The sequence below is a fragment of the Bacillus rossius genome, chromosome 14 (genome assembly GCF_032445375.1).
Source record: "Bacillus rossius redtenbacheri isolate Brsri chromosome 14, Brsri_v3, whole genome shotgun sequence".
NCBI classification, from domain to species: domain Eukaryota; kingdom Metazoa; phylum Arthropoda; class Insecta; order Phasmatodea; family Bacillidae; genus Bacillus; species Bacillus rossius.
In genome coordinates, this window is record NC_086341.1 from 9,025,175 (window position 1) to 9,046,332 (window position 21,158).

The following is a 21,158-nucleotide window of genomic DNA, read 5'->3' on the forward strand; positions in this document are numbered from 1 at the left end:
AGGGAGACGGGAATGCTGTGACGTGGTTGCCATCGACGTATTGCTAGAGACCGGAAAAATTCGCGAAAATTCATATCGCGATAGGCTAAATTACAATTAGTCATGCCTCAGTGTTTGCCTCTGCTGTTGGCTCACAACTCACCTGGATGACTCTGGGCCAAAGAGAAACGCCCCACCAAAGCTTTATAACAATCACCGGCTGCTACGTTGGGACGTCTCACAAGACAGCAGCCAAGGAGTGGGTATCATTAGACCGAGTGTACGTAGAACTGAACTGTGGAGTTCATCCTACAGGTCACTGAACCCGCGAATTTTTCCAGTCCCTAGTAATCACGCATTTACACATTTTCGCTTTTCGAGAAAAAACAATTATGTAAACAGAACTACTCAACCGTCCTCATCGTATTTTTATATTCTTGATTTCGTTAAACATGCGTCTTTCTGATATCTTGAACAGGGTTTTCCCCCCTGACGTTCAGCATAAAGCAGGCGGTGGCCTAGAGCACAGGACAGGAGACGAGTCAATGAGAAGAGTTGGGTTGGACAGTTTTCTTTTAATACCGAGCACAGATTCGCAAAAATATTAATATTTCGGACGGACGGCCATAGTTTGGGTAACCAGTGGCACGAGATGAGAGGTATATTCAGAGGCGCTGTTGGCAACACGTGAGTTGACCACCGAAGGGTTTCCCCCTCACTGTTTTTTTTTTTCTTTGTGAACCCGGCGCTGTCCTGCCGCCCCGGAGCCCAAAGTTGCGTGGATTTACGTAGAGACAGGAAAAATTCGCGATTTCAATGACCTGTAGGATAGACTCCATGATCATCTATGCACGCGGGAAAATTACGTCTGCTCATTGGCTACTGACTCGTTTCACCTGTTAATTTGGACGCTAGTGATTCGATACTTCTTTTGTTGAAAGTTTATCATTGGCCGAGTGTCATTCAGATAAACTGTGGCCCAATCACTGATGCGGTAAAAAAGGGCAAACGTATTTTGATTTCTAGCCTATCACCGAATGAACCCGCGAAATTTTTCCGGTCTCTAGATATACGGTAAACACCGAGCTCCGGCTATGACGAGGTGCTGAAGCTGTCCATCCCAGCATCGTCCCCCCCCCCCCCCCACCAAAACTCGCCAGCTCGCTTCAGCTGGCCAGACAGTTGACTGTCTCTCGAGCCCTTTTGTTCATTCCAGCATGGTCTACCCGCCCCTCCCGAATGATCAGTAGCCTCACTGCTACAAACGCATGTTTTCAAGGCGTAAAACAACCGGTACGGATTCATGAAAGCACTTAAGGGACTAGCATTACACCTTTATCTTCATTTCTCGGCCATATAATGTAACGTTCACCGCTCAATGCACTGGGAGAAGACTGCGCGCCAGTCCAGAGGAGACATCGCGCTAGAAGCACCAGCGAGCGTCGCGCCTTATCATCCCCGTCTCACCGACAAACACACACCCCTGACGCGGCGGGAGCCCTTAAAGAGCTTATCGGCGCTGCTGGCGCCCGCCTCGATCTACCCATACCCCGTGGTCCGGTGGAGAGGACTGTCCATGCTAGTGGCCGGAGCTGCTTCACTCCGGACTAAAGAGGAACCCTTCTCAAAGCTTGCTCCGCGCGATGGGAGCTACTACATCCAACAAGTGCGAAACCTGCCCAAGCTGATCAGGGCGATGGGCAACACAGACACCTCCTACCTCTCCTCTACCATCACCACGGCTGCGCGCGCAGCTCCAACTCACTTTTAGACTCTCGCCGTGCCTTTAGTCGGTCAAGGAGACGGGCCGTTGTGAAACGTGCGGCCACAACACGTCCCCCCCCCCAACCGCCCCCTCTCACTCTCTATGACCCCCCCCCCCCCCTTGCGAACCACACCAACCGCTCAGCACGCTCGCTGCACAGGATGTCTACAAATATTAGCATTACAACCTTTTTTGACGTGATAGTCTTATAGGTAGGGGCCGGAAAAATTCGCGGATTCAATGACCTATAGGATAGCCTCCATTATCCTCTGCACATCTCAAGTAAACACGCGTGTTCATTGGCTACTAAATTGTGAGGCGTCTCCACTGGGTAACTTGTGATTCGACGCTTCTTTGGTCGATAGTCTCTCATTGGCCCAGAGAGCTCCAGTTAAACTGCGAGCCAATATCAGAACCAGCAGAATTGTACACATGTTTGAATTTCAGCCTATCACGAAATGAATCCGCGAATTTTTCCGGTCTCTACTTATAGGAATCGATGAACGCCGGCTGCACGCACGATAAATTGTCACGTTCCGCCTTAGCCGAGCGTGCAAGAACCGGCCAACCACCGTGCGAGAAAAATCTTCTATAATATCAAACAGGTTAAGGCGGGCTCTTTTTAACTAATTGTTCTTGATTATATTTAAACAAATTATTTAAATTAAATTTTCCAAAACTGCAAATAATATTTGAAAATTTAAAAGTATGCAATTTTTCATTAAAGTTTTCTTATGACGTTATCACGTAAAATTATCGTCCGTAAATCGACATTACAGACAACCCCCTTTTTTTTAGCATCACATAGTGATCATATACACAGGATGAGTCTGAATTCGACCGAAAAACTTCCAACTGCACGTTCGTCAGAGGCATAAATAAGTTGGAAACATCCGTACACGACTTGTGATCTTTACAATTGCTTCCCCAAGGTTGGTACTCGTCTCTCAACTAGCAGATGAACTACACTGAGCGTCTGAATTAAAGGTCGAATTGAATGAAATTGTACAACCGTCGTGATTTTTTTTTGTCTTTGTAGCAGAATTATTTCATTGAATTAATCGCAGTACAGCCTTTATCCCCGCGTATTTTTTGTGACGTGTTAGTGCCCTCAATCTCTGCATCTCATGAAGCTCGTGAGATAAACGCTGTTCGGTAATATTTACTTAATCTGCATCTACGCCACTAATGCATTACTTGGTTACTAGAGACCGAAAAAATTCGTGATTTCAATGACCTGTAGGATATACTCCATGATCCTCTATGCACGCGGGAAAATTACGTCTGTTCATTGGCTACTGATTCGTGTCACCTGTTAATTGGGACACTAGTGATTCGATACTTCTTTTGTTGAAAGTTTATTATTGGCTGAGTGTCATTCAGATAAACTGTGGCCCAATCACTGATGCAGTAAAAATGCAAACGTATTTTTATTCTAGCCTATCACGAAATGAATCCGCGAATTTTTCAGGTCTCTATTGATTACCTGAGGCAATGATAGAAATGGTAACATGGAGTACACATTGCAGAATCTTGCAAAATGACATTGTATGAACTCAATGAATTTTAAATGATAACGCTATTTTTATGCGTAGTTTTACTTAATTTTGTATACTAGTATTTAAATTACGCTTCAATTACACAATAGCAAATAAGATGTTCCACGATCAGGTCACTCAGCTTCTGTTTACTTATTCTTCGACGTGAAGGCTTTGGTAGCCAGACACTGCACTTATCTTTACTTATGAGTCGTGACATTCATTCGCGACGTTTCGACAAGCTCTGTTCTTTGCATCTTCAGGCGCAAACTCGTCTATAATCCACTAGACGTAAATCACGATGTTATAAAAAAAGCGTAAAAATACTATCACAAGTAAAATGACCTGTCTACTTTCAACTTAAAGGTAAATCTGAAATCAATTATTTTTTAGAAAATCTAATATTTTATTTGTGGCACCATGATTTAATTAGCAGGTGCGCGTAGTACGTACAAGCACTCAACTCATGCTAAAACCATTTCAAATAAAACCATAGCATTTCAAACAACAATATAGATGAATTATTATTTATGCTTCTTATTTATGTCGTCATATTTTCGAGCCATCTACGATAGCTGCCTGTTCTAGGAATTCTCGCATTTCGATTGGTCGGCATATAAAATGTTGCGCGGAAAACTAACTAAAGATGGCCGCCGACTATTACGCCACGTACTCCCGACGCTGTTAAACGTACAATTATAGTGGTACGTGTACCATTTTTTTTTTTAAATACTCGTGTTTCGTGTACCATGTACCATGGCGAAGACACGGTACGCAAACATACAATGATTAAGCTTCACAACAGAAATGAACAATGTTAGTTTATTCCTACGTGCAGGTAAGTCTTTTATAAATGCCCACACGGCGAATAAAAATATATATACGTAGCTAATTTATTACTTACGCATCAGCACAAAATGATTACGAATGCCCCGTTACATAAGACACCGACGCAGTGTTGCCATCTTGGTTTTTATTTTCCCTTAAATAAATCTTCTTGTGAAATCAATTCGTTTTAAAAATGTTGTCATATTATAATGCTTATTTTTTTGGTGTGAATACAAATAACTTATGAGGTCAGGATTAAATTGTTTGGACATGATATTTAAGAACCGCAATGTTATTTTACAAAACATATGAACGACCTATAACAAACACCACAGGACTGTGTCCTGGTGACAATTGACTGTTGCGGCCAAAACCATAGATATATATAGATCATTCGTGCGTCCGCCAAAAGTTCGAGCCTTTTTTTTCTCAGTGCAATAGTTTACGGCCTTTGGTTACGTGGTCAAATGAGCAATAGGCCTAGCCTTTTTTATCAGACAGACATTCAGCTGAACAGTAGGAACGTACAAAATTTCCAATCATCGCCGAAAAAAGATGCGTAGACGCAGAGACAAGTACTGCTTCCACAGTTGGCTGAAGATCAAATATGCAGAGATTCAAAATAAATAATAATGCCCGTCTGCGTACTTGACAACTTTGTAAAACTCTAAACGAGAAGAGAGAAGAAAAAAAGTGTTTAAAATAAGATTCACGACATAAGAAACATTTAAAGCTAAAAATGAATAAACATAGTTTTAATTTTCCTAGGAATAAATAGTACGTATTTTCAAAGAAAATTGTTATTTCGCGAAAACGTTTCCCAAAAGCACTGTAGCTGATCGCCATTGCTTTTGTTAGCAGAACCAACGTTTACTGAGCTTATTCATTTTTTTTTTGACGTAACGCTAGAGGAGACAAGTGTAAAGAGAGACTCTTTCTTCACCGATCATCACCAAACACAAGAAGACAAACTGGCAAACACATAGCAGTTCCCAATTTTAACAACGGAGATAGGTAAGTAGGCTACAAGACGGTCTACACTATCCAACCAAAGACGAATATGAAATACCGAGGGGGAAACTCTACCCTGTTAGGCTACTGATATACAAATACTACGTCGTCTATATGATATATGTACTCATATATATAAATATATAAACTAACAGAACTATATAACACGCGACCGACATCGCGAGATTAACACGGAGTGTCGCTTGTTAACAACAAGGAGCGATAAAAGCAATGTATATGACGTCACACATACGGCGAAGAGGAGGGGAAATGAGGGAGGGGGGGAAGGGGAACTATTTCCGACAGGTCGCTCCACAGGTAGGTAATAACAATGTCAGAATGCTGCGCGCACTACTTGGGCTGGATTGCGGAATGATATTAATAATAAAAATAAAACAAGTCAACATGCTCCGCGGGCAAAGACGTCCGAACAAAGACGGCTCTCGAACGAAGAAGGGCAAATTTTACAAATGTTTACAGAAGCGACGACGAAGCCCACGTCATCAGTTCCTGAAAGGAGAAGAAAAAAAAAAGGGGGGGGGGGGGAGAACCACCTAATCTACAGTTCACTTGCGCCTCTTGTTTTTTTCACCAGTAAAACCCGTTATGACGACAGTTCAGTGGGGCTAATAACAGAAAAGAAAACCGAGTGGAGCATTTTCAATCCCGATAAACAAAAAAAAAAAGAAAAAGAGGATTTATTTTCGTTATTAGCTAAAATTCAACTGTAATTATGACGTTGTGCTACTTCTACTGCTACTATCTCGCTGTCCAGTCGGCGGACTCTGTGTCAGAGATCAACCTGAACCAATGACATATCGACAGTCTAATCAATGTTCTCTATTATATTTTGTTGAGGCCTAAAGGTGCGTGTACCAGGGGCGTAGCCAGGATTATATTTGGGGGGGGGGGGGGAATTAAACATTTGGCTATTCACCCCACCCACCCTTTACGAAGCAGGGGTCCGGGGGTCCTACCCCGGAAAAATTTGGATTTTTACGTGCAAAATGGTGCTATTTTAGCAGTTTTCATAATATAACATTGAATATTGTTCTGCTGTAAACATTATTGATTTTGAATATTAAAATAACACAAATTACAAACTCAACTCAGGTAAAAAAAAACCTTCCACACATTTCGGGGGGGGGGGGGGGAGGGGGAATGGATCCCAATGATAACCCCCCCCCCCCCCCCCCCCTTCCATACGCCCCTGGAGAGCCGAACAGTTCCTTCAATTTTTTTTTTCTTAGCGTACTTACAGCGATCTACTGGAAAGAAACTATCAAACCGAAAGAAAAAAAAATATATTCTGACATAAATATGTAATCGACTGTCCGTAATACATAAACAACATTCAGTAATTCCGTTAACTGGACGTCTAAATCAGTAATAATTACTGAAAATCCGTAATTCTTGGTAGCACTGCGTCCGTCATCCATTCCGTTCGTCAGTGCCACGCAGCTAGCCAAGCGATTTACAACCTTAACATCATCCGTCCGTCAAAATATTTTCCCCGAGTAAGTTGCTACCAACAAATAATCAGTTTTCTTCTCTCCGGTGACTCATTACGATGTTATTTTGCTATTCACGTCATGTCATGTTTATGTACGTATTGTACTAGCATATCTTCTGAAAAAAACACGGATGAATTGTTTGGACGTTTTAAGAACCGCAATGTTATCCGGCCCTCCGATTGGCTGCAGGTCACGTGACAGACGGTGTGTGTTAGTGAGGCGGGATGATAAGCGCGACGCTCGATGGTATTTCTAGCGCGGTATCGCCTCTAAGCTCAAGGCTCTGGACTGGCACGCAGTCTTCTCGTCGTCACAGGATAACTGTGAGATTTGAGCGGTGACCGTATTTTTATATTACGGGGAAATGAAGATAAAGGTGTAATGCAAGTCCCTTAAGTGCTTTCAAGAATCTGTACCACTTGTTTTACGCCTAAAAATTACTCTGAAAACACGCGTTTTAGCCATTTTAACTCTTCTAAAAATACAGTTTAAAATCTTAATCCGAAATCAAAAGTACTTTTCGGACCTCAGCGAACGCTTAAATGCTTTTCGTAAGCAGCACTCGCATATCTTGAGTGGTTTTGAAATCGCGTTGTTTTCGCTGAAGCTCTGCACACCGTGTGTGCACGCGCATGCAAGAGGGGTTTGCAGTCTATCCTGGAGGTCGTTAACAAGGGCCATGAGGCAAATCATTTAGACCCGTCACCTCCCCATTGTTTAATGCACAACTTTTCAAAATCCACAAATTAAAAAAAAACTAATGACTAAACGTTGTTGTGGTCGTAACTGTAAACGTGACCTATGCGTATCTCTTAAAAGTAGAGACCTGCAAAATTCGCGGTTTCGATGGCCTTCAGGATAGACTGCACATACCCCTGTACACTCGGGCAAATAACGCAAGTTCATTGGTTGCCGACTTGTAAGTCGTCTCAGCTGGTTTGTCTGTGATTCGATCCTTCTTTGGTTGAGGGTTTATAACTGGTTGAGATTCGTCCAGATGAACAGTAAGCCAATAGCAAAATTATCTAAGAGGTATATGTGTTTGAATTCTAGCCTATCACCGAATGAATCCGCGAATTTTGCAGGTCTCTACTTAAAAGGTGGCCGTCTGGTCGGACTCGGGGTCGCTAAGGGCGACACTGGCTGGCACATCGTACGCCACTTCACCTCTAAGCACAGGCACGGAACTGGCTGCAGTCATATCACCGGAAACGCGCCTGTGTGGGACTCGTAGCGGTGAGCCTATCAGCTCATGATGGGATATTAAAGATAAAGGCTCCCTGCACGTACAATACTATGTGTTGAATTTTTCATACCTAAAAAAAGACCGCGAAAAAAACAAACCGTTTCAGCCCTTTTCACTGTCCAGAAAAAAAAAATACCTGTAATAGACGAAACCATGGAACGAAACTTGTATAGAAACATGCAACAGCTGTTAAATGCTATTTGCAATCAATCTGAGTGGTTTGTAAACGGCGCGTCTAACACCTGGCGACCTAGCCAGGTGGGGTCACCTGAACTTTAAATGTTTACTACGAATTGCATTGGCAATAACAGACTTCTAATTTTCTTCGAATCAGGGTAAACCATTTTCGAACCTCCCCCCCCCCCCCTTTTTCCATTTTGACAGGACAATGAGCTGTCGTGTTTCTTTTCATTGCGCGAATGCGAAGGTAAATCTCAAGAGGCTTCCATCTAGAGACTGGATGACCGAGTGGACTTAAACATACAAACCACCCCCCCCCCCTCACACTCACATACGTTAATCCTCAGGTGACAGAGCAGTTTCTAAAAAGTACATATATTCCTCAGTCTTCCTTCCCTTCGCTATATCTTACTGAATCACCACGCACGCACACGTAACATATGGGCTGGCTGGCAGCCCGGCGGGAAACGACTAAAGTCGCCCCCGAAACAACCAGTGCCACCAAAACCAATGCGGACAGCAATGTCCAAGCCCCCAACCCCCCGCATGGTAGTCTCTTTTCTACTCTGTCCAACTCTTCTTCCAGATCCATCCTTCTGATTTCCCGTAAGCCTCCTGCTTGATATTAATGCATGAAAATTTTGCATCCCGCATGTCAGAGCCCAGGGTTTTCCCTGTGTCTATGCCAGGTTTAACCTGGGCTCAACTTATCTACTTTTTAGTCTAGCATAGTCAGCGAGGGGAGTTAGTCATGGCGCCAATCGCTGCCATGGCTGGCCAATCCCCCTCCTAGCACACGATGCATGCTACTCCTCCCGCATGGCTAATAAATACCCTGCATGATTAGAGCGTATGGGCTTCGGCCTGAGACGCACTTAGTCTCCCTCCCTAACCCGGAACCCTTCCCAACACACTTAGTTTTATTTTAGGTTAGGAAAAATAATAACAAAAACGTAACACATGCATCTACCACAACTGAAGCTACGTCTATTGCTCGCTGTGATGATGGGGATACGTAGGCAAGCTGTAGCTCCCTGGTACACCCCTTCCCCCCTCCCTTTGCCGTAGACTGCTTTCCCACGATTACCTGGCTCGCCCTGAGTAATGTTTCAGTCACCGGCTGTAGTTGCGATACGCCACAGTGCCAAGATTCGACTGCAAGTTGTCACGTGGTTTCTCAACCGCTGACGCCCAGCGAAGAAATAACGTGAACTGCCCAAGTGTCATAATTGTATTAATTTTCGAACACGATTCAAACTGCGCGCTCTTTAAGAGTAGTAATTACAAACAGCTTTGGTGTTGTTTTTTTTTTGGAATTACCGCTGATTTTGTACCCACGCCCAAAAAAAAAAAAAAAAACATGAATTTCAATTACTGAAGGTACATTTCAATCCAGTACCTGACCACCCCTCAAATCCATTCTTCGCGTTTTATTTGGTAACTGTATATTGTAGGGGCGCCATTATAAATTTAAAAAAAGGCAACACCAGAAAATTAATTTAATCAGTTCCTCGTTTTATTTCTAATGATTCCGTCGGAGGCTTTTCAGATATTTTTACGAATTTTACATGTGATTGACCATTTACGTTTGCCTGTTTCTTAAAGGGGGAACGCCCCGTTTCAGTCATTCTATAATTTTTACGTTTAACATAGTTAAGTCTTGTAGACGTTTTTAGTGGCCAAACGTCGACAAAATAAAAACATTATAAATGCAGTGCATACTTTTTTCATAATTATCTGACAAAATTTATTTTTTAACATTTTTGTGCAGTATGAATAAGTAGAGACCAAATGGAATAAAAACCTGACCTCTTTTTTTTTTTGTTTAAACGCAATTCTGGTGGCTACTGCATGAAATTATTCTAAATTCTCTCAGAAAAAATAATTTTATTTTATTAAACTTTTTAAAATCATAAAAATACTGAGGATTTTGACAAGCTTGCTAAAATCAATATTTTATTTTGTGAAAGAAATTAAACAATATCACAAACTAGCCAGTAAAAAAAAAAATTTTAACCCCAAAAAAGTTTCAGTTTTATATTTCAATAATTCTCGATATCCATAATGCAAAAAAAAAACCCGTTAAAACAACTTTGATAATGATACAAAAAGTATGCGATACGTATGTTTTCGTTTTGTAAAAAAGTTCAGCCATCCCGAAGAATCGCCAAGTTTGAACGGTGTGTAACATAAATATAAAAAATAGTAGGACGTCCACCCTTGCCCAGGCCTGTACTGTACGGTGGTGAAATGATATGACTGACGGTAATAAGGAATTCCAAAGATTTCATCAGCTCAGATGAGACGGCTCGAAAACCACGCTACAACCTGCCTCACGCCTGGATTGCAAGTACAGAGCAGATAACAGACAGCCACTCTTGCCAGATCTATACTACCCAACATTAAAAAAAAATTATTTTGTATACTATTTAAAATTACAAAAGTGAATTTTTTTTAAATTTTAAGGTTTGTTTATTTTTTTTACAAACGATAAACCAGTGTCTACAGACAAAAAAAAACCTTCAACGCTACTAAACAATTTTTTACTTCGCACTATTGATAACCACGCTATGCTCGAAAGAACAGAAATATTTAATTTTAAATTATATAAAAAAAAAGTAAAGGAAAAAAAATGGTATTTCCAAAATTTCTCATTCCAAATATTTTACACTACCAAAATTACTTTCGTTTGAGATAAATTATAAAAATTTGTTTATTTTTTCTCTTTGCGTGGCAAAGTTGCGTCTGAAAGGTGCGACGTCGTCGTTAGCCGAGTGGCTGGGTGGTACAGATCCCGGCAAGAGGGGTACACGTCCAGAACAAAGGGGCAGAAACTCACCTTCGAGCTTCATGCCGACGTCCAGGCACTTCTGGAAGCGGCAGAACGGACACCTCTTGCGCTGCGTCTTGTCGATGTGGCAGCTGCGGTCCGCCACGCACGTGTACACCTTCTTGTTCTGCACGGTCCGTTTGAAGAAGCCCTTGCACGACTCGCACGTGAGCAGGCCGTAGTGGTAGCCGGACACCTTGTCGCCGCACACGGGGCACAGTTCCTCGATGCCTTCCTTGGTGTCGGGCAGGTCCGGACCGCCTCCGCCGCCGCCTCCCGCCCCCGAGGGCGCGGGGGCGGGCCCCGCCGCCGCCGGCGGCGGCGCGGCCTGGTAGCCGGCCGCGTCCATGCCGCCGCCGCCGCCGCCTGCGGGCGAGAACAGGTATGAGGCGTCCAGGTTGCAGTAGCCGTAGTGCTGCGGCACGCAGTAGCCCAGCGGCGGCGAGCCGTACAGCGGGGGCGGCATCGCGCCCGCCCCCGCCGCCGCCCCCGGGCTGCTGTGCCCCGGCGAGCTCACGTTGAACGGCGGCATGTTGAGAGGCACCATCGACGATTGTTGCTCCATGTCTAATAACATAGTACGGGCCTCCTGGAGGCCGACACGGTAACTATTTTTTTTAACATCCAAAAAAAAAAAAACACCGCACTGTTTACGTGTCGCAGGTCATTCTCACACGGGGGCCCTTTGCCCCCCTAGGAGGGCGAGGGTTGAAGCGACGCACGACTGGACGCACACACACTCGCGAGAACGCACGACGACGCACGAACCAACGACACACGCGCGCGACGACCATCTGCTAGCGCGCCGGCCGAGCGACTGGCTTGAGGGGGGGCCAGGGCCTGAGCACTCTCCGCGGTGTTACAATGGTGGAGGGTGATTAGGAGCCCGTGTAATAAGTGAAAGTGAACGGTGGAGGGGGGAAAAAACGTAAGCCCTTCTCCCCCCCCTTGTGCGCAGCCCGGGCCGCCAGGGGGCTGTGACCCACTTTCCCACGAACCAGGTCTATGTTATAGCGCGCGGCGCGCGGGGCGTGTGTGCGTCTCTGTCTAGCGGCGAGCAGCGAGAGTGGTCCACGTCGCGGCAGCGGGGCGGGAGGGGAGGGGCAAGCCTTCCCCCTCTCCGACACCATACCACGCGGCGCGTGAGGGGAAGGGCCCGGCGCTGCGGCGGTGGTGGGGGGGGGGGGGGGGGGCCGCGCGTCCCACTGACCTACTTCCACGACGAATCTTTTAGCCCTCTGCATCGCCACCGGCCTCACACGAAACAAAACTATAATGCCAACTCCCCCCCTCTCCCACCCCTGCATCGACCCCCTACGGGGGTGACTTTTATTGCACCCGTTCTCCCGAAAAACCTGTTTCCCGTTACCTGCTACCACGAATCCAGAAGGGGATGAAAAGAGCTGTCCTCAAAACGAGAGAAAAAAAGGGAGAATTTTTTTTATAATAGTTAAAAATACACCCAGAAACGTTCTCTTTTTTTTCCCTTCTACTTACACGGCCTATTCGCGAAAACTGGGCACCACATTTCCTTTGATTTAAAACAATCTTCGCAAAAAAAAATTTTTTTCTAACAGTATTTGTTTTTACTTATTATTTTTATACACATGCTCAGGGCACGATCCGATAACTGGTAAAGCTGCATAAGAAACATTATTAAATATACCCGAACAAACATTAGCACAACACAGCAACAAAAATTCATGACGTAATTACGGTTCCGAATGCAAAAATTATTCGAAAAAGGTGTCGTAGTTTTCGAGATTAAGCATTTTTTTTTTCTCCAAAAACTTTTTAAATTCCCACCAAGCGCCAAATTGTTAAATACTGTGACTACACAAATTCGTAGAGAAATCATTAATAACCATACCACTGATTGCAATTTAAAATAAAGTACAGTATTTTATAAATTTGAGAGAAAAAAATTTCATTGCACGATTTACGTGGAAAAAATTTTGATCGGGTCCTGTAAAAAATTACTATGCTAAATTAAAAAGTGATTTGTTATATGAGCTTTTTTCTTTACATAACTTGCTAAGTAAGCACGGTAAATGTTTTCACAGTATGAATACTCAAAGTTACCCGATAAAAAATTATTGACACGTAAGTCACGATAAGATTTTTTTTTTCACCCATAAAATTTAGCATGCTTGATTTTATTTTGACTACCAATCTATTTCAAAAGTATATTTATGATTGCTTAACAAAAACTTGTAGTCACAGTACATAGTAACTAATAATTCCGTGCAGGGTGGAAATTAAAATATTTTGAAGGAAAAAAAATAGTTTCTTTTTTAATTCTATTCAGGATAGTAATTGGTTTATTAAGTGTTTTTTCCCCCCATGTTTAGTTCAGGGACAAACTGTATATTCTTTTCCTTTAAAAGGTTTAATGCTAGCGCACACTATAAAAGCCCCAAAATTCTACCTTCAAAGTTAAAATATTATTTAGGCTGAAAACAGCATGCAATTATGACACATAACGTTACGTAACTAGTTCACGTTACCTTAGCAACCGGTCTTGCAGGCATTTCCGCCAATCAGCCTTGGCAACTGGACGTCGAAGTGGCTCATGAGTTCTCCGGCCCAGAAAAGACCCATTCTTTTACTAAACAAATGAAAGACTAAGTGGCCATTCTTATCATTCTGTCGCTGCATATTTGTGTTGCGATCAATAAAAAATGTATATAATTGTTCATTTGTGCAGTGGAGATGTCTGTCTCTCTGTTTCAAATAATAGAAGATTAAATATCAAATATTCGTATGTATGATTATTTAAATTTGTGGCCGTGTTGTATTATTAAATTTTCTTGCGTAACACGACCCGTTCGATAACTTCTTACAAACCTGAACAGCACGACACCATATCTACTGAATGCAATGACTTAAAACTAAAATAAAGTTCAACGAAAAAAAAAATACTTCGACAAGCACTTTCTTCCAGAGCTTTTGAATGCATTGAGCAATGGTTATGCTCATATTTTTGAAAATTTATTTTAATTGAAATAATAAATGATTTTTATAAATGTTTTTAATGATTTTCGCATGTTGCGAATGAGAAGTTAAATAAGGACTAATCTAAATATTTTTTTTATTTTAAAAAAAGTATCCTTACATACCTCAAATAAATATACATCTCGCATGCAAAAATAAATTATCAGATCCTTATTCAGTCCTTTACAAGAAGACGTTGAAATTTCGCTTTATTTCAGTCCAGGGTAATCTCACGTTCAGGTTCAAAACCAGGACGATGCCATTTATTTGCGCAGGGGCGCAACAACAGGTGGGGGGGGGGGGAAGGGTATTTTGCCCCCCCCCCTTTTTTGAAACCTTGAAGTGGGGGCAAACGGGGGCAAAGAAAGTGCTGTGTAATCAATTTTTAGATAATAAAACTGCTTAAATAGCACCATTTTCCACCTTTAAATACAAATTTTCCCAGGGGGAGAACCCCCGGACCACCCGCTTCAATAGGGGGGGGGGGGAGGAATCGATGATTCTTTATAAAAAGGTATATTCCCCCCCCCCCTTTGGAAATTTAGTTATTGCGCCCCTGTATTTGAGTACCTGCTGCCACTGTGTTGGTCGCAATTTTGTTTCTGCAAAGTAATTTTTTTTTTCACGGATAAGATGTATACATGTAAAATTACTGATATTTGTAAAGTTGTACAATTACATGAAATACCCGCTCACTTATGCTTTGTGTTATCCCGGTATCTCCAACAGTTAAATTTATCTGTAAACCGGTCCCTGAACAGCCTTACTACATAATGATCATGCTACAACAAAATACAGTCAAACTGTTGAATATTCGATTATCTTTTTCATGTTTTTTAAAAAAAAATATTTTTCAAACAAACATAAATTAAATTTTAAATTATAAAATTATGCGCAAATTAAATACTAAGGATAATGTTTTCCCCTGCTTTTTAGTCTTGTGTGCAATTGCTATTTTGCAATCGATTTTAAACATCTCGATAAATTTCATAAGATTTCTATTTCAATAATAAAAACAAGTCTCCTTCTTAGTTGTCAATTTGTACCGAACAGGCAAACTAACATAAAGACAAAAAAAAAGCGAGTGAAATATTGTACTGTCATCAAGTTCTGAGCTATGTTTAAAGTTTCAAGTGTCTAGCTCATCGGGATATTAAGTTTAAAATCGACTGTACAACTTGCACCGAACAGACAAACAGACAGACAAGAAAGCGAGTTAATAAAAACGCGGTAATAAAATTCCTCCCCCCCCCCCCGGGCATTACATGACAAGCGAGATTGAGAGAAACATACATGAGACAGACGGGAAACTCCCCCATGTACATCCGTACAGTCATTGCTTCTAACTCAGGACGAAGACACTTCTTATCCATCAGCTTCCACGTCTGTTGTCTAAGCATCAATCGTCTGTTGTATAAGCATCAATCAAAAGACCGGTAACCAATAAGACGGCGGAGAAACCTATTAGTCTCTGCCGTCATGAGCTTACAAATATTTTATTACTCAACGAATGGAAGGTTGAAAAGAACCTGACCTAAAAATAATATTGGAAAGTTAATTGCAGTCATCTCTAGTTTTCTAACGACATTTTTTTTGAGTACGACTATTAACCAAACTGTTTACCTAACATTGATAAATTTATTTTAAAAAAAAATTGTAGTTCATGGTTTGATACAAACTTGTATCAAGACACAGAATTGTTCTGAAATTATGATTATATTTTTCGTACGGAACATGAAAAAAAAAAAAAAAAAAAAAGTATATGAATAAGAGCAAAATCTACTGCGTGGTGTATTGCTATAGGTGCACAGAGGTAGCGTACTCCCAAAATCACTGAAGTAACAGTTCAACATTAAACTGTCTTAATGTGTTGTATGTTGGAACAAGTGCAAGAGAGACCGATTTTTAAATAGAATTCAGGGCAGTTTCGACGTGGACAACTCCCGGGATTAGACACTATAAAATGTTCGGAGAGCAGGAATGTAGAACACACATGCGAACAACACTCAATCTACTCCGAGCCAGTAAGGCTGGGTTCACAATTGAAAAAATAACAGTAACAGTAACAGTAGGTCGTGTGCATAGGATATGAACGCCATGTTTCCTAACCTAACGATTCACAATAGCAGAAAGTTGGTCGTGTGCATGGGAGAGAGGTCGTGCGCATAGGAGTGAAATGAATATATTTTATTTCGGTCGCGTACGCATGGCACAACAGCCAATAGGAGAAGAGCAGGGTGCTTTTTGGCGGGACTAGAAATATGTTTATATTTATTAACCATATTGTGGTAAGAAAATTTCAAGATAATAATAGTATTATCGTTATTTTGAAAGTTAACATGTTTATTTACTAACACTGCTAACAGATGTCGCATAGTTCGTGAAATTTCATTGGCTGAAATTAACAGTAAGAATTCAATTGTGAACCGATTTCGCAGTTCGCACAGGTCGTGTGCACAGGTCGTGTGCATGGCTTGCTATGCACTCGCTTAATTTTTTTAATTGTGAACCCAGCCTAACGGCCTTCTTGTTATTGGTGGACCGGGGTGCTGTCACAACTTAGAAACACACAAGACAGAATCTTCTAAGTTATGACTGTTCCAAGTTGAGTGTTTCCAAGTTATGTTTGGGTCCCTGGCGGGCCCAGCCTCGTGTTGTGGGGGAAGGAGAAACATACCCGAGGGTTTGTGCGATGTGGAAAACCCTCCAATTAATAATGTACAGTCCGAAATTTAAAAGAAAAATTGGTTGTCTGTAAAGTCGGTTCACGGACGATAGTTTAACGTGACAACGTCATAACAAAACATTGATGAAATGATTGCATACTTTTATGAATAAAATTGAATCAGTTTTATTGAATTATCACTATTTTGCATGGATACAAAGAAGGAGTGAAATGAAATCTACGATTTAATTGATAAATTTTCTTTTATTTGCACTCATTAATTCAAATATGTTTATTACTTTAACGAAGAGATTATTTTAACTATAACTTTTATACATGTTTTATATTTTACTTCTTCCAATCTGTGTTATTATGTTAAGGATAGGACGATGATAGGAAAAGTAAGAAACGAATGGGAGTGTTTCAAGTTTAATGTACCGCGAAAAAGTCAAATCGATGGTTGTTCCAATCGAGAGGAAGAGAGATAGATGCGGCGCAAGCGTACAATGAGCGTAACGGGACACAGCGTAACGGGACAATGTGCGTTACGGGAAACTTTTTCGTGCGTGCAGCCTGCGTTCATCGATTTATTAGACGTTGTCACGTCAAAAAAAAAAACTTTACTTCTAACTGAATTGTTATATGTTCGCCGAATATCGTCGAAAAGTACCTATTGGCTACTGCCTGGACGGACGTCTCGCTACCAACGGGATGTGGCAGTCCGCCTACTAGACATAGCTACGTTCCTGGCAACTGAACAGATGCGCCTAGCCACCGAATGGGGTGTATTACCACTGAATAGGGCCATGCATATTTCGAAAAAAAAGATTCCGAGATTTGTTATAAGTAGAGACCTGCTAAATTCGCGGTTTCGATGGCCTTCAGGATAGACTGCACATACCCCTGTCCATTGCCTGCCGACTTGTAAGTCGTCTCAGCTGGTTTGTCTGTGATTCGATCCTTCTTTGGTTGAGGGTTTATAACTGGTTGAGATTCGTCCAGATGAACAGTAAGCCAATCGCAAAATTATCTAAGAGGTATACGTGTTTGAATTATAGCCTATCACCGAATGAATCCGCGAATTTTGCAGGTCTCTAGTTATAAGTAGAGACCTTAAAAATTCGCGTGTTCATTTCGTGTTATGCTAAAATTCAAATAATTATACCTTAGTGCTGCTTCTGTCATTGGTTCACTGTTAATCTGGAGGACTAAGGGCCAATTAGAGACCCTCACTGATAGAAGTATCGAATCACAGACCACCCAGTCGAGACGACTCACAAGTCAGCAGCCAATGAACAGTTGGCATTTTCCCAAGTGTGTAGTTGATATTGGAGTCTATCCTGAAGGTCATTGAACCCGCGAATTTTTCCGGTCTCTAGTTATGAGGGTAATGCTTAGGGACATGCATATATCGCGAAAAGAATCAGAGGCTGGCTGAAAGTTGAAACACTGTACCATCACCTGTGTCGTGATTGGTTGAGTTTCTTTCAGGTCAGTATCGATTGTTTCAACACCAATCACAGTGAGTCAGTGCGGAAGCAAACACGTCCTGAGTGACTCAGGTCAAATAAGGCAACGACTTCCCTCGCAGACGTCCGCCAATCACAAGGAAGAAAACGCTGTTGTGAGTACAACTTGTTGCAATCTAATAGGCGTTCAGATTTACTCGCGAAAAATGCCTGCCCCTACTAACCCAGTACATATCTGGCAACACTGTACGCAGCGCAGGCAAACAAACGCCAGCTCACGTACTTGACTGCCACAAATCACACCGGTCCATGGAAAAGGGGAGGGAGGGATGGGGCTTTCTATAGAACCATTGAATATATATAACTTATAGAAGTCGCGAGGGGATAGGATTTATTATTCCAATTTTCGGATCCAAAACTGTGGTAGTTGTTAGCTCCGCCGCTAGACAGCTCTTCTTTCCACAAGAGGGTACTCGTAGTTACCAGCTTCCACGACAGGGCGCTGTAGCGTCGCTTTTTTCAAGGTCGTGCGCGTAATTCTCTGTCTCACTCTATCGAGAGGCGGTGCCTTTTGAGGAAATCCGAGCGCTTAGATACGGGCGGGCGCAACTGAATTGGAGGAGTACGGCCACCGAAAAAAAAAAAAAAGTGCGGTTAAAAGATGCCAACATCAAAAATTAAGTTTTAATTATAAGAAAACTACAGAAATTTCTTAAACGTAATAACGTAAAAAAAAATACTGACATTCGTAGTTCAGAATTTATAAAATGTTGTGTTAACGGAGTGGCGCATTGAGTAAAATGGCAAAACATAATTTGGAATAATTCTTGACAACGTTGAATGATTTTGGTAGCTATGAAACAACTATGGCTGCGATGACTGTTCAAACGCGTGCACGTGTTGTTATTGGTAACTGAAACTAATGGTATGATGTCATACTTTGTGGCTATGCAGTTTATAAATTTTTTAACATAAGATGAAGCATTTTTACATAATGTTTTGGTTGTTTCGTAATTCAAAATAAATAATCTTAAACGTTATATGGTGAATATTCCCAGTAACGAATGACCACAAAAAAAATCCATTTTGCCAACATAGATCTGAAAAGTTAACGATTTACTATGTTAAGTTGCTTATAAATAACGCACATTTCCCGGATCTCCAAAGAAAATAAGAGTTTGTGTTATAGCATTGAGTTGCCACTCTTTATATTCCTTGCTTTGAGGTTAGATACACAAGTTATGCTCGTAAAAACGATGCGCAAGTATTTTGAATACAAATATATTTTATTTTAATAACCGAAAGGTAAATATTATTTCCATGAAATATAATACAATTCTTTAAACACAGACAACATATAAGAGCTATTTTTTGTTTATTATTTCATCTGGCGTGATAAATATTATATTTTAAAAACAGTTTGTGGATTTTTAATATAAAATCAATATTTATTTATGACATCAATTTAAGTTGTTCAAAAAATTCACTTTAGTATGAATTCAACCAAATTCATGTTATTCAGGGCAGAAAATTAGAAACTACCAAAAAAAGATTATTTACGTTGCTGTTTTGTGTAAATCTGTGCACGGACTTAGTAAGTGATATATTTATAATTCCTAATTTTAGCAACCCATTTTAACACAAGATAAAAAGGATTTTATACTAAAAATTATTATGTTAAACCATTAATTAAAAGGAAACATGTATGAATAATCTATTTAAATTTGCATTTGAACAGTGAATATTATTTTGCAATAATAAATATATTTTATCATCGTATATTACGGATGAAAAATTTGTATTTCCATCTAATCCGAAGTATTATGACACAGTTAATTAAATTGCTTTACAAGTTTTTATTCACATGAAAATCATTAAAAATTGGTTGGGAAGTTATATAAATATACAAAAACAAATCATTATACATACAATTTTATTATCTTAGTGGATTTAAATTAATGGTGTCCCAGTGACTACTGCGAAGAAAAAAGTCTTGCGAAAGGTTTCCTCGTAATTGAAATTCGTCAAAAAAAATCTATCTCTCATTTTTGGTGACATTTCTGACAAGTGGTACGATGAAATTTGAGATTGACAAATGAATGTTGTGAAGCAATAAACAAAATATCACATTCGTGAACTACAAAAGTATAGTTGTTTTTATTTTATAGTAAAAGTGTATCTAATAACCCGTGGCTTTGCTCACGTAATTTCCGGGTATTGCTGATATTCTACCATTTTAAGTAAAGTATGTATTAAATTCCAAAGATTATTGAAGAATTATACACAAAGAACTGTCAAGTAAAGAACATATTTAATAAATAAAAATATTTTTACGACTTATTTTTAATTAGTTTAGCGTAAGCCTATTTTAACTTTTATTTAAAATTAAGAACCTACTTATTTTCTATCTCCCGGTTTAGTGACTTTGAGAATATATTTTTCCTTGAGAAATCTCAACTCTTTTCCATCTGACGAAGAAGCCAATTAAAAAATAAACTAAGACTCGCGCACTTATTGTATGTTAAGACTGCCATCGTTTTAAATTACTGTAATTTTTTTAGTTATAGTCATGATTAGGATAATAAACATAATATGTCTTATTACGCATACATTTCAGTATTCATGAAACCAATGCATTTTTTTTGAAATGTAGAGCAGTTACCAAATTTCTTATCTCGCATATTGATTTTTTTGGTATGGCTAGTATTACTTAACTAAATTTTTGAATTTTCACTGATGTACTCTTTTCCCCTTTCTATGTGATTTAGAAAATATAGCAATATACGTAAACCAATTAAACCAAAATCATCCTGAATTTTTATTACCGAAAAAGTTAAATACAAAAAATGTTAATATGCGTATTTTAATATTATATATATATATATATATATATATATATATATATATATATATATATATCTTGCCAATACTGATTTAGTGGGTTCCATATTTTTTTATTTAAAAAAATAATATCTACCCCTTTTACTACTTAATAGATAACATTGAATAAGAGAAGGTTGTTTAAGGTATGTTGATTTTCCTTGCCAATATCTAAAAGTAAAGTTGTACAAACGCGAAATATAGTTTAAATAAGTATTTTACTTTTAAAATAAAACCATATTTTGAACGGAACACTGAC

At 40.3% G+C, this 21,158-nt stretch overlaps 1 protein-coding gene across 2 annotated transcripts in view; it reads right to left on the minus strand.

Annotated features, from left to right (window-relative positions):
- Window positions 1-21,158, minus strand: part of LOC134539107 (nuclear hormone receptor FTZ-F1) — a 360,344-nt gene that overhangs the window by 153,664 nt on the left and 185,522 nt on the right. For both annotated transcript variants that reach the window (XM_063380840.1, XM_063380841.1), the window contains one exon: window positions 10,901-11,257. In XM_063380840.1, coding sequence (XP_063236910.1) covers window positions 10,901-11,257 — 357 coding nt within the window. The remainder of the gene's footprint in view (window positions 1-10,900; window positions 11,258-21,158) is intronic.